General features: G+C 37.0%; 1 protein-coding gene across 2 annotated transcripts in view; it reads right to left on the bottom strand.

Moving 5' to 3' along the window:
- Positions 1-8,613: 8,613 nt before the first annotated feature.
- The window catches only part of LOC106102402 (receptor-type tyrosine-protein phosphatase kappa), a 60,009-nt gene continuing 54,613 nt past the window's right edge, over positions 8,614-14,009 (bottom strand). For both annotated transcript variants that reach the window (XM_013281863.1, XM_013281864.1), the window contains 12 exons: positions 13,674-13,750; positions 12,840-12,974; positions 12,507-12,644; positions 12,241-12,407; positions 11,981-12,116; positions 11,651-11,900; positions 11,500-11,576; positions 11,291-11,422; positions 11,090-11,218; positions 10,814-11,001; positions 10,591-10,726; positions 8,614-10,517 (listed from right to left, as the gene is read on the bottom strand). In XM_013281863.1, coding sequence (XP_013137317.1) covers positions 10,437-10,517; positions 10,591-10,726; positions 10,814-11,001; positions 11,090-11,218; positions 11,291-11,422; positions 11,500-11,576; positions 11,651-11,900; positions 11,981-12,116; positions 12,241-12,407; positions 12,507-12,644; positions 12,840-12,974; positions 13,674-13,750 — 1,646 coding nt within the window. In that variant the 3' untranslated portion in view covers positions 8,614-10,436. The remainder of the gene's footprint in view (positions 10,518-10,590; positions 10,727-10,813; positions 11,002-11,089; positions 11,219-11,290; positions 11,423-11,499; positions 11,577-11,650; positions 11,901-11,980; positions 12,117-12,240; positions 12,408-12,506; positions 12,645-12,839; positions 12,975-13,673; positions 13,751-14,009) is intronic.

Raw genomic sequence — 14,009 nt, 5'->3', positions numbered from 1 at the left:
CACTCATCAGGACGAAACGCGGAATCGCTTCCACTTCACGCCTGTCTTCGTGTGGTCGTGGTATTACACCGGGCGAGCGGGCCATTCGTGCACCAGCAAATGCTGGATGCGGGCTCTACCACTGTTAAAAACTGAGAATGTAATACGTTAGAAATACTTAACAAAGAAATAAGGGAGTCGTGGTAACGTTGTTTATGACTTTGTCGAGCAAAGTAATGAGATATTGACGACGCGGCTCGATGTATTGAGCCAGCAGCCATACTAAAGCATGTATTTTGTTCATGAGTAATGTCATTAGTACAGTTTCTATGTGAGTATTTATTTTGTATAATGCTTACCAAAACCTTAATTAGGTTCTCAGACGTCTGTTTAAATGTCTCTTTATTTATGATCTACTAGCGGTTTTACAATACGCGGGCAAAATATTGTAGAAGTCGAATTTCGTTTTCGACAAAATTTGGTCCATATAAGTACAGCAAATTGAAGTTAGAAGAAAATTGCATTAAATGAAAAACTGTTATTAAGACGCAGTGAAAGAAAGTGCTTCGTAACCTACAAGTCAAGTTAGCGTCGCCGCGTCTGCCAGCGGGCCTGGCGAGATGCCAGCGGCTTGTTTAGATCACTTGTAGCTAACTTTACAGTCTATAGACATGAGGACTACTTCATACACGCTTCTATTAAAAAAATTAAGACACGATAAACAGATGTGTGCTTTAAGACACATTATGAGATTGAAATTGTAAAAATCACAATAACTTTTTGTTTTAATTGTTTTTGTTTTAAAATCAATCAAGCGAAAATTTATAGATCTGATTCAGACGGCCACGAGTCAGTGGTGAATTCTTAACCTTAATTATAAGCGTTATTATGGTTATAAATAGTTTACAGTGTACTCTGCTCGTCGATCAGAACATGTTCAACACGATAGAGCACGTTCATCTAACGTCATTCACTCTCTCGAGCGGAGCCTTTATATGCTAGTCTTGGTTTTTAATTTACCGCCTTGCTACCGACATGTTCGCACAAAGAGATTTAATTTGCTAAATCGATTGCTCTTGGAGTTATCACAACTAAGAGAATAGGACGCAATAAACATTTTTCATTTTGGTTTATCTTATAAATGATGTGGAATCTACACTATTATTATAAAGCGTAAACACACACTTCTTTGTTGCCTAAGATGTCAGCAATTACTGCATATTTTTGATTAAAAATCCCTATACTTACGTCACGCTTTAGGCTATATATTTTCACGCCACTAACCTTAGGGGCTAAATACTTTTGACAAAAACCCTAATGTGGGAAAGAGACCATAAGTTGCTGCCAACATCAAGGAAGCAAGATTGTCAAGCTTTGTTATGTCATGTCATTTTGATATTTGCTATTGATAATTTAACAAATGTTAACAATAAAATAAATTTTTCATAATAACTTGCGGATGAAGCCGCACGGAAACAGCTAGTTTATTTCATAAAGCAGAAATTTCATTAGTACGCAAGGCAGTTTTGACAATAATCATTTTATCCTGTTCGTCTGAAACTTTAATATTTTATTTACGTGACCCGGTTAAATAATTTCGGACATCGCTTCGAATTAAATTTAAAAAAAACGTAAGTAATTTTTTAAAGTATGTTGGTGGGCGTCATCAGCAGATTATCTACGCTGGGTCTAGGGGGACTGGCAGTAACGATTAATGTTTTTTTCATATTAATCAGTTTTTATAGATATTTGAAAAGTTTAGAGTTTCTACAGTAATTCTGTTGACGAAAGAATTACTAAATAGATACTACATTATAGATTTAAAACAAATGATGAGTTTTATTTATAAGATACTAGCTTTCGCCAGCGACTCATTGAAAAAGAAACAAAAGCGGGCTATGTGTTCTTTCAAATTATCCTCTACATCTATACCAAATTTCATCGAAATCCGTTCAGCCGTATAGAGTACAAACTGTAAAAAACATCTATCTAAACTTTTGCATTTATAATATTAACTAGTATGATAAAACACATCTATTTTAACATCAATAAGCATAGTTTTGAAAAGGTTTATCGTGGTGTCAGCTTCAACACACACAATTGTGAGGCTTATGATTGATGCAACCCATTCTCTCCACACTCCCCTGCCTCGTATTGTCGCCTCGCAGTCGGAATGAAAACGTTTTGACACAACAACTGCCATACGAGATGAAACAATGAAGGTCGCAGACGGATCTTTGTCTGCAACATTTCACATCGTCTCTGACTCCAGTGCGAATGTTTGGAATTGTGAATAGTGTTTTGTAACAGTGCGACATTCTGCTTGTATTTTTTCACACTTCTATTTTCTGTTATTACGACCACGGTCTACTTTTATTTTTTAACTAGCTCTTACCCTCGACTTCGCCCGCGCAATATTAAGATGACAAAAGTAGCCTATAGTATGCCCGTCTATGTCAGCTACCCTTCAGTGAAAGTACGGTGGAAATGCAGACAAACATGCAGACAACATTTTTTAAAATGATTTAATGATTTTCTTTATCAGCAACGCAAATACATCATCTTCCCGAAATCTGGAATTTTCTTTTGATATTACAAACAGACACTCCAATTTTATTACATGTATAACGAAAGAACTAGTTTTATTTAAGCGACTCATGTTATAGTGATGTGGTCTAAAGATGGACGTTAGTAAATATAAAAACCATTTACTACGTAAAAACATATATTTTTAGTTTATTTGAAATGTATTTTGTATATTTCTGAAAGTATTTATTCCGCAGAGTCCACGTTTTAATACGAAATGCATATGTAATAACTGTTAGAGAATAACAAATTTAGCATTTGCAGGTCAGCGAGCGTGTCAGGCGACGTTGCGGTATTTCGTTGCAATGAACATGCGGTTTACTATGTCCACGACAGTCGCACCTCTAGAGGCTTATGGCTTAAAAAATATTATAAAAATGTATGATAACGAAAGAATTGTAAATATGGTTTAGGATAAAGTGACAACTGAAACAACGAATGATGGATCTGAAGGACGGAAAGTTTAGAGTGGGATAAGGACAGAGAGATAACGATAAGTGAAAGTTTATTAGGTTTAAAATTACTATCTTATTATATAATAAGAACTGTAATGTGGCCCATAATTATAATTGTAATTATTTGTCGGAGGAATGTCTTCATATGTGAGTGATGTCCTCTTTATGTATCCTCTCCTCTTTTAATAAAAAGGTAGACAACGCTTCTTCAAACGCGGATGTCTATGGGTAGTGGCTATTTCGCTATTCCGAATAGTATTGTATTTATTGTATTGTATCCTATTGCTCGTTAGTCACATTATTATAAAAAATAAAATATTTGAGTAACATACGGTAACGTTGATATATGCTAACGAACGTGTGCGAAAATCATGCAAATGGCTTTTATTAAATTTACACAAAGCTAGCTGAATATTGTCGAAGTCACTGCCGGTTTTAATGCAGTGACATCTCTAGGGAAATTTTATCCAATACTGTTTTATAAATAACAAGCACAGTGGGACACAGTAGGGTTTGTTTTTGTAGATATTAACTATTAGTATTGCATAATATTATATTATCTGTGCTATTAGTGAACACGGTTAATCTATATAAATATTATGAAGAAGATAGATTTGAATTTTTGTATGTATTGTAACTCAAAAACAGGGCCGATTTTAAAAATTCTTTCACCTTTACATAGGTAATTTATCTGTGAGTATTATTATAACATAGGACATTTTTTTTGGTTAATTTCATGTTTTTTTCAAATCTCAGAGCAATAGCTATCTTACTTCTTACTTATATAATAAATGCGAAAGTTTAGATGGATGTTTGTTAGAGTTTATAGGCTTAAAGGTGCACGGATCTCGATGAAATTTGGCGTAGACCTAGAGGATAGTCTGGAGGAACACATAGGCTGCTCACTTTGGTTTTTTTATAATTCGGAGAGACGGAGTCGCGTGCGAAAGCTAGTGTTAAATAAATAACAATAACAAAATAACATGCTTTTGTATTAAAATGTCACAAGTTTTCGTACTTTCCGCTTTATTACTTTTATTCAAGCATTTTTTTATGTTAGATACCGTACATATTTTTTCGATAGAAACTTTCATGCCGACGGAAAGCAATCATTCATTCTGTGGCATAATTTATCACGTGTGTGGATAAAATTCCCTCGCATGAAAGATTGCGAGTAAAAGTAAGTTTTTTACCTCACTGACAGGAATATCATGTAACTGAGGTAAATATGTAGTCCTTTCTATGATTTGCGAATCAGGATTGCTTAATCAAATCTATTACTCTTAGTTACTAAATGAAAGTTTAGATAGATGGATGGATGTTTGATAGAGTTTGTAGCTTATAAATGTGAAGGCTTACTTTCATTTATTTTCAATACCACGCGGACGGAGTCGCATGCGATAGTTAGTCTAACAGTCTGTATCCGTCCTCAGAATCAAGATCCCTGGAAAAGCTCCTTAAGTATGCTACTAAACGCAACTGTGGTACTGAGCCTTTGTATAGTAAATCAAACAGAATTGTGTCAAAACCACGGGAAGTACTCAGATATTATCGTCGATATAAATTTGAAGCCGGGACAAAGCCCATTTGGAATAAAGCCAGTTTAGAAAACACAGCTTATAGTCCGAAACAAATGACCCGGTCTGATGTAACTTTAGATCTAAACAGCAAATAAATCCGAGTTAATTGTATGTTTGAAATAAACTTTATTTACTGAAATTAAACATATTTAATTACTGTTTGCTTAAATTCGTATGTAAATGTTATGCGCAAAGTTTTAATTGTTTTATTTATGTGCCAAGCTTTATTGTTAATTTATTTTTATCTTAATGATGATAATTAGGTCGAATTTAATTAACATAAAATGAGATCTTAGTCGTATTTTTTTGGAAATACCGCCGAGGACAGACCGTTCCAACGCGGCTGTGCGGGGCAGAAAGTTCCGCGAAAACCGCAAACTTCCTCTAATATACTCATTTTTAATAAGGTAATATGTTCTTGTTAAACAAATAAAACTCGTGATTTTATACAACAAATAAATATATTTTCCATTAAGTTCCATGTATAAATTTTAAAATTACCTTTTAAATAACATCCATGACAACAATATCTCGATAAATTTATATTACAATGTTTTTGGAAGTTGAAAACTTGAAATCACAATGTTCCTATATAATTTATATAATATAGTTAAGTTACATATTTGCTTTCTATAATCAAATACATTAATATGTGTATACGGTATACAATACTTTTATAATTTGGTATAATATAAGTAAGTAATCTACTTTACATTACACTTATTTACATAGAGATGGTCGGTGCGAGATAGCTATCTGATTACGATTATAAGGAAAACTCATTTATATACTGGTTAATGTAACATACATCACTATCACAAAAACATTGAATAATGGTCCACATGGCTTTTAAACTAATTCCATAAAGCACTCCACACCACACTTTAATATTTCAATTTATCTTAACAAACACAAATTGATGATATAAACAATTACGTCAGTAAAAAAACATTATCCAACAAGATTCTATTTCTATTTTAAATGTGTTGCAATAACTTAAAAATGTTTTAATTAAAATTTTCTACTGAAATATCCAAACTTATTTGTAGTTTTCGTCAGGTTTTCAGAGAAAATGAGATATGACCGTTTGTTATCACTTTAATATTGAAATCCCACGGTAAAAATTAAAACAAAGAAATCAATACAATGGATAAAGCATTCAGTCAGTTATATCGTAGGACATACAAACAGACCAGTTAATCTCACAGTCTTTATTTAGAAGCCTTGTATTTAAAAATAATTATTACAAACATACTAATTCAGGACTCGATAATGGTTGTGCGTTTTCAGTTACAATAATGCATTATAGATAATGTCTGTCGAAATATGCTAGCATGTTGATATCTCTTTCATTTACTTCCAGAAAACAGAGACAACAGTTTGTGTACATGAGAGTAATCAGACAGTCAACAATTCTCAGCAAATAATGACCTCTAAATAATTACAAAATGCATAACATCATTTAAATTAACGATAAACATTTAAAAATAAAGTAAAAACAAAAAAATATCGATTTAATTCCTATAATTAAATAGTTTTAACAATTAAAAGTTGTCAATATATACAAAATTGGTACGAATAAATCCGTTATCTTGGACTTTACATTTAGAAATACCGACTACGCAATACATACCTAATATTAATGTCTCTTTATGTGATAATTTGGTTAGATTTTTAATTGTTGACCAGCCACCCTTCCATGATTTTTGAAAATTACCTTTTTATCTTTACCAATAAGCTTTAAGCAATAAACTTAGGAAACCGTTATCTTTCTAACGAACTACTGTCAGCTGCATAAATGTATCTATACTAACATTATGAAAAGGAAAGATTTCTATTTTTGTATGTTTTGAAATAACTCAAAAAGTACAAGGCTGATTTTAAAACTCTTTTACCATTAGAGAGGTAATTTATCTGTGAGTAGCATAGGCAATAATTTTTAATTCCACGCAGACGAAGTCGCGAGCAACAGCAAGTTACCGATTTAGAAACTTGTATACGTCTATTGTTACTTATAAGGACGGATGTTAACCATCCGGCGTGCAAAACATATTATAGTTTAGAAGCTTTGTAATTGTATACGTGTTTATGAAGCTGACTGTACTGAGTGTAAAGATATTACGCATCGATACCAATTACGGGTAGGCACAAGTAATGATCATTCGAATGACGCTATACATACTGGAATAATTTTTATATAACTCGTATAATAAATATATTTAGGTAATAAAGTACCGTTGCTTTTGCAGTTGGCACATATGAGTTAAGTACACGTACAAAGGAATACACATTACAAAATATATATTTATAAATATTACATTATACGTTTGATTTACAATCACAAACAATATACAATAGCACAAACAATTAGGTATATAAAATTTGCTGAGGACTTAATTTATGTGAACAATCTTTTTCAAAAATATAAATAACTAGTACGTAATTACGCGAATGGCTTTTTAGAATTTGTGAGAATTTAAGTTTTTCTTTGTGATTCAAAATATATTTTTTTAATGATGAATTTGATTTGTTAAACATGAGTATTTTTTTCAACTATGTAATTAAATGTTTGCCTTCTGAATGGATTAGATTACTTTGTTGATTATTATTATTTTAAATCAAGGATGTAAATAATAAAAATATTAAAATCTAAAATCAAGTACGATCTGGTATCTGATACCGTGTGGAGTAAACCCAAAGAATAGTTACCATCATCAACTTGCCCAGTGTGTGCTCTTCCATACATCTCTATCAGCCGTCATATCTGAATCCACTCCTTTCTTAAGCATATCCCCTTACACACAATCCATCCATACTATTTTCGGTCTTCCTCTTGTAGCCATCCACATTCATTCTTAACACTTTCTGGTTTATGTCCCCATCGTCTCTAAGCCCAAAAATAGTAAAGCAAATAATAAAGGAATATTTTGGTTTACATTGGCGCAAATTGTGGACGGACACCTCAGTTCTGCGATTGTGCCGGTAACGTAAATTGCTATTATTCACATAAATTAAATCCTAGTACAATAGAACATTCTTACCCAATGGAATAAAACTACGAACACCTAACAACATCTAGATATTTAAAAACACGAACATCAAAATATTAAATCATTATTTTGCTAATTTAAATGTAAACATTACATAAAATACATATAACAATTACAAATGGCATTTGTTTTTATTTAGGACTTTATAAATCTTGCTCATTTTATTTCTTACAATTCCATCTGTACTGATAGTTTGTTTTAACTATATTTTGCGAGCATAAAAATAAAAGAAACGAGAATATTTTTTTAATTATACATACTGTTCAGCAAGCCGCAAATAACGCAATTTACAGTTAAAAAGTTATTTTCTTCATTTCCTACTTTATAAAATTTCAGTCACACTGAAATTAGCAATGTTTTAAAATTGTTTCATAATTGTGCTGTAAATTATGAACCTTTTCGAAGGTCGGTTTGATTGATGGAGAAATGTGTTTATCAATATACGATGACCCTGTGTCAATCATGGACTGCGACCAAAGTATCCACGAAGAGCCTTTAGATCGATTTTGTTTCTATCTAAATTTTTTAGAATCCTTCATTCTACGCAGGTAGTCGCCCCAGGCGCAGCCTAACCGACGATTCCGTCCATAGTTAAACTATTTTTTTATTTTTACAAGTAATGCTAATAAATTTATACGTTTTATAGAAATTTGGCAGTTATGGTTTAGTGAACAGGCGAAGACTAAGGTTATTAATAGTGTAAAAAGAATTTAACCACATACTAAGGAGTCGGAATGGGTCCGCTAAGCTATACCTACAGTGGACCCTCTAACTAACATACGAAGATCTACATTTTCCAATAGAAAGTTAAGACTGTGAATCGCATCCGCGCGCGCGCGGCGGCGAGAAGGCACGGCTTGGAGAGCGCGGCGGCTGCGGCGCGGCGGCGGGCCCGGCGCCGCCTCGCGCCATCAGAGCGGGAAGCACCGCGCTGAGCGCCGCGGCTCGCTGGTTCCGCGCCTCCGCCGGCCGAGCGTCGACGTCGCTGACGCACTCGCCCCCGCTGCCACGGAACTCGCCCGGGTGCTCTCTGCCTCGCTCTCAATGCCACCAGCCACACCTCCGGCTCCGCCACACAGGCGTTCGGGCTCTATGGGTTCGAGTTTATGCATAGAAGGCCTACTAGATAATCTTGCACTGTCCGCTGTCAATGTAGACGCCGGGCGATCTAGTGCATCCTCCAAGTCTATCCGCCCGAGCTTTAAAGCTAACGCGTATTCGGAACGTTCGATCACACTAGGTTCTTCTGTCACGGTAGTATCCGCGAGAGTGGAATCTGCCGCTGCAGAATCAGCTCGAGGAGACTCGACCTGAACCGCTAAATAACGTCGAGTACCGGTAGAAGATGGTGACGTATCCGCTACTCGACGCTCCGGAGTTGCGAATACCGAATCCGAGGCCCAGCTTCGGGTCTCCGAGGTTTGACGCATAGTATCATCGACGCTCCTTTGTGAGGTACGACGACTCGCACGCGGACTTTCATCGTCGATAGGTCGAAAGTCTAGGGCGCTTAAGTCAAACGGACCCATTCGCCGTTTCGAGCCATCTCTTCTAAAAGAAGGTCTATGAGATGTAAATGCGGCGTCGTATAATTCACAAATGCTGGTACGATCGGAGTGCGGTTCCTCGTATAAAGTTAGATTCCGTGTCTCTGTAGCATCAGACGGAGTCTCATCACGATTTGAAGTAACTTCGCTTCTTTCAGATATATCAAAAGTGAAGCGCGCCTCGAATCTATCCGGGCTAAGAAGTGGGGCCGATCGAGAACAGTCTTCTGACGTTTGTACACTGCCTTCGAGTGGTAAAGGCCTTATACCGGCACGCCGCGGTGACATTTCTTCGGAGTCCGTGGAGCGATCTGATCGCGGAGCGTGGTATATTTGACGACGAGAAAGCGCCGGCTGCGAACCGCAAGGTGTTCGCTTGCAACATGCTCTTTCGTGTCGGACATCCGAACCGCTGCTTCCCGTCGACTTCGAATGCGGGGGACGCCGGCGTCGATCGTCTTCCCGTCCGTAGAGCGAAGTAAAATCTTCTGAACAAAATTTCTCAAATAGCTCCTGCGAACTGAGTCGCGTTGAACCGGTCGCATTGTAGAAGGCCTCGGTAGGAGATCGATCGGCTCGATCATAAAGTGCACTAGAACTCGCTCGCTTAGATTTATCTATCAATCCCAATTTATAAATCTTTGGTAATCGCCGCTCAAATACTCCTTGAGAATGAGCTCGAGAAGGTCCACGTGGACCGAACATACCGTCCCTCCGGTCCAGTACACGGTCTGCGGAAACGCCGCGCATGTGCGGGTGTGCTTTCGGTAAAGGTTCGATAGGTGGAGAGGTGACGAACTCTGGTTCGTATTCGTCTTCATCTTCTTGCGTTTCGGCGGAGGGACCTGAACGCTCGAATGATCTGCGACATTCACATTCTACATCGTGTTCGTCGCTCACGTCTCCTTCATCAAAAGAAGGAGCACGCGGGCCGTGGCCGAATACTCGGCGACGTTCCTCTGCTGCGCCTTCTTCATCTTCGAGACGTATGGAGCGGCGCAGGGGTGGACGGTCGCGGCGAGGTCGACGCGGTGCCTCCATCGTGGCTGCGTGCGGCAGCGGCGGCCGCGAGGGAGTCGGCAGCAAACGGTCGAGCGACAAGCCGCGCCGAGGCCGCAGCGGGCGTTGCTGCCGCTTGTCGCGCGGCCGTGCCGTCGGACTAGTCTCCTCCGGCGTTGTGGGTAGAGCCGCACCGCGTCCAAACTCGATGAACCAGAGTTCGTCTTTCAATTCACACTCTCACTTTTTTTCATTCATGTCCTTATTTAAATAATGCAGCACATAATGCAGCACAAGGTCGTAGCAGTATTTGTATTCAGTCTGAAAAATCAAAAACATGAATAAACATCAAATGGTCTACATTTATCGTTATCGAGTTTTGCTTGGCACTCACCATGTTCTCGACAAGTTGCGGTCGATGTCGGCGCACAGTTTTGACGGCCTGGAACACATCAACTTCGCCGTGTTGAATGACTTGTTCGATGCAGGCGTTCGCCGCGCAATACACTCCCGCACGACTTCGTCCATCTCTACAAAAGTATAGAAATTATTTAATAACTGTTAAACTAATGCAGTTTTTTGTTATGCTGGCAGCCATAAGCTTAATGTTTACGCACGGGGAGACAACACAGACAGGTCCGTAGTCAGTGCGCTGCCGCCAGCGCTCCACCATGTTCATGAGCTCGACCAGGGAGTTGGTGGAGGAGGGCACCTTGTGGCCCATCGGCCAACACGTCAGCTGGAACAACTGCACGGTCTTCGGGGGCGCCTTCACACCGGCCATCAGCTCCGTCAGCGATACTATCTACGATAAAATCACCAAGATACAAGTTTTAATTGCAATTAACACATTACACAAAGTAAACAATTAACGACCAAAAAAGACCATTTACCTTTTTGTTAATTCTAAATATCCAGGTTTTGATGTTGGTGTAATGATTGTGGGAAACATGATCGATAGTAAACACTGGACCGTACTTTTTAGAATGACGTCCTTCTGGCCAGAACGGTGGATATTGTTGCTGCAAAAAATATAAAAATTATTAGTTTCAAAAAGGAAAGTAAATAAAAAATAAATTCATTGGTTTACGTACAGAATTTTTCGGAGGAACACACAATACGACAACAGCGGCGCATTCGTAATCGTACACTAAGGACCAAAACTCTCCTTGAGTTCTTATTAAGGGCCATTCCGTAACTATATACTCACGGGGCTTCGTGTAACCCTGAAAGTTAAAGCAATTACGCAAATTCAACCAAAACTTATTACTTCGCATAAACCATATAATTATTTTGTACTTACGTCAACGAATACTGCGTTGATGTAATCCGTAAAACTATTTCCTTGAAAGGATGTCAAGTACGGGCGAAAATTATCAGCTACAAAAATAAAAAAAAGGATTAGTATGATTAAATTTGGAATGATAAAGGTTTGCGATTCCATTGAGACTTACGAGGCACGACTAAAACATCCCGGTTTTTCTCTCTGTTGTCTCCCCGATGGCCGCCGGCACAGTCGCCGATCGTGAACCGGGGAGTCTGTTTGCAAATCTGCTGATACTCTTTTTGGTATTCATTAAGTTTTGTTACTGGATCCCTTTGAGATTTCTGCTTCAGTCTTTGTGATAGTTCCGATACTGGAAACCATGAAATGCCGCAAACAACATGCTCCTCCAGTGTGTCGTAAACGAATTTGTATTGTTCCTGCGGGTAACATTGTTTACATGTAACGTTTATTAAGTCACAGAGAATAAGTGTATATTTAAATAAGTTTATTTTATTACCTCGTTTTCGATAAGACCTTTTCGAGATTTCCTCAGCTTCTTTAAATATCCGTATACATCAAAGCTGTCTTCTTCTTCAGCTAGTTCTAGATTAGCGTCTATTGCTAGGTATACGCCTGACCTTCCGCCACCGTCACTGTTTAATAAAAGAGGAAATTGTATGAGAAAAACTGTTTGATGGTCCCTAAAGGGAATTTAAGAAACCATTAAATATTTCTGAACGCGGAATTAATGACAGAATGTCTCAGTATATGACTCACTTGCAGTGAACCACCATAGGTCCAGCGGCGGGATTAGTTGCTAATCGACGGCCCACTACAGCCCTGACACGGCGTCTGAACTCCAGTAAAGCGTTGCTGAAGGGACACGTGTGGGAGTGCCACTGCGTGTAATGGAACTGCAGAATGAAACGTTCCTCTACCACAACCTGTATGAAAACACGTGACATTTATTATACGAAAAATACTTTAAGCGGACTGTGAACAGATTATTTTTGTTAAAGATAGAAAATTAATTGTATACTTACACTTTTTTCACTTTTGTACAGTCTGAATGTACGAATGTGGAAGTTGGCAAGTTCTTCTTCTTGGACAATTCCAACGCTGATGTCGCCATAGGTTTCGTCTTTCTCTTTATTTGGTGGCCAGTACTGAACACACATGACCTAAAAAAGAAAAACAATCAGAACAAACAGACAAAATGGATTTTAGTAATCTTAGGTTTAAGTAAAAACAAATGAAAAGATTCATGAGTCATTATGTTCTTAGAAAGAAAGACGCTTTGGATTTAGTGTAGATAAAGTAAACGTTTTCGGTTTCTGAGTGCGGCAGTTATCGTAACTATGTATAATATTATTTACCTTTATGAAGTCGAAGGTTTTAGTCAACATGACAATGGCAGCAGCTCGTTCCTGCCAAATCATACGCCAGAAATCTACCACAGTCTCCTCGGTTGGCCCCTGGGTTACTATGTACGCGTTAGGCTTTAATATACTCTGTGAATGTAAAATGTTTAGTTCTTTAATCGATTTTGCATAAAGTTATCCTTCCGTTATTTACTTGTAAGTCTCAAGGGATACGATGAACGGGGTTCATTTGTTTTTTTAATTTTAAGAGCGAGTGCATACCTTTGACTGATCTATCGCAAAACTATTGTTCGATTGACGATAGTGGATTGTTTCATAGCAAATTCAACTGTTTAGTTGCACAACTAAAAATCGAGTAGTGTGTGATTCTCCATATAAGCGTATAGCGAGACTAAACACTTGTGCGATAGTTTACTTTCAGATGTGAACACGCTCTAATACTATCAGTGTCATCGGATATTATGCGTAGGTATAATTATATTTATTCCAGAAAGTTCTGTAGATATAAAGTAACTAAAACTAAACTTATTATTTTTCTCGTAGAGGCTCAAGTAGAAAAGTTCGTTATTATGTTTTCAACAATCCTTTACAAGCCAACAATGAGTTTTGAGGTTAACTTTGAAAGTTATTTAAATTTTAAATCTACAAGGTGTTTTATGCTTGAATACTTTGCATAAATATTGCTTCAAATTGTTTGACTTTAAAACGAGAGATTTAATTTTCATAATGAAATTAAAGATTGCGGTCTCTTTAATTATTTCCCATTCTAGTAAAGTATTTTAGAAAGTTTTTACTGTTCAAACAATTATATAATAATTCTATACTTACATCTATGTAGGAAGCGTTGATGTAATCGGAATCTGGTTCCCGGTCAACTGTGTCCAGTACCACCCTGTTGTAATCATCTAAAGAAATCGACAACTTATTAAAAACACAACTGAAGTTACAGAATTAACAACTGCTCAAACCATCTGGACCAAATAAACAACGTCTTGTCTTATTGTTTTTTTTTTAATATATGTTAAAAAGCCTTCGAACTAGAAAATATTTTTTTTTACATTATATCCTTTTTAACTAAAAAAAAACAAAACCGACTTCCAAACAAAATACACGAAAAACAAAACAAAATGCACTAAAAACAAAACAAAATACACCAAAAACAAA

The sequence above is a fragment of the Papilio polytes genome, unplaced genomic scaffold, assembly GCF_000836215.1.
Source record: "Papilio polytes unplaced genomic scaffold, Ppol_1.0 DF823923.1, whole genome shotgun sequence".
NCBI lineage: Eukaryota > Metazoa > Arthropoda > Insecta > Lepidoptera > Papilionidae > Papilio > Papilio polytes.
Note: the sequence above shows the minus strand (reverse complement) of the source record. Positions and strands in the feature narration are given on the sequence as shown.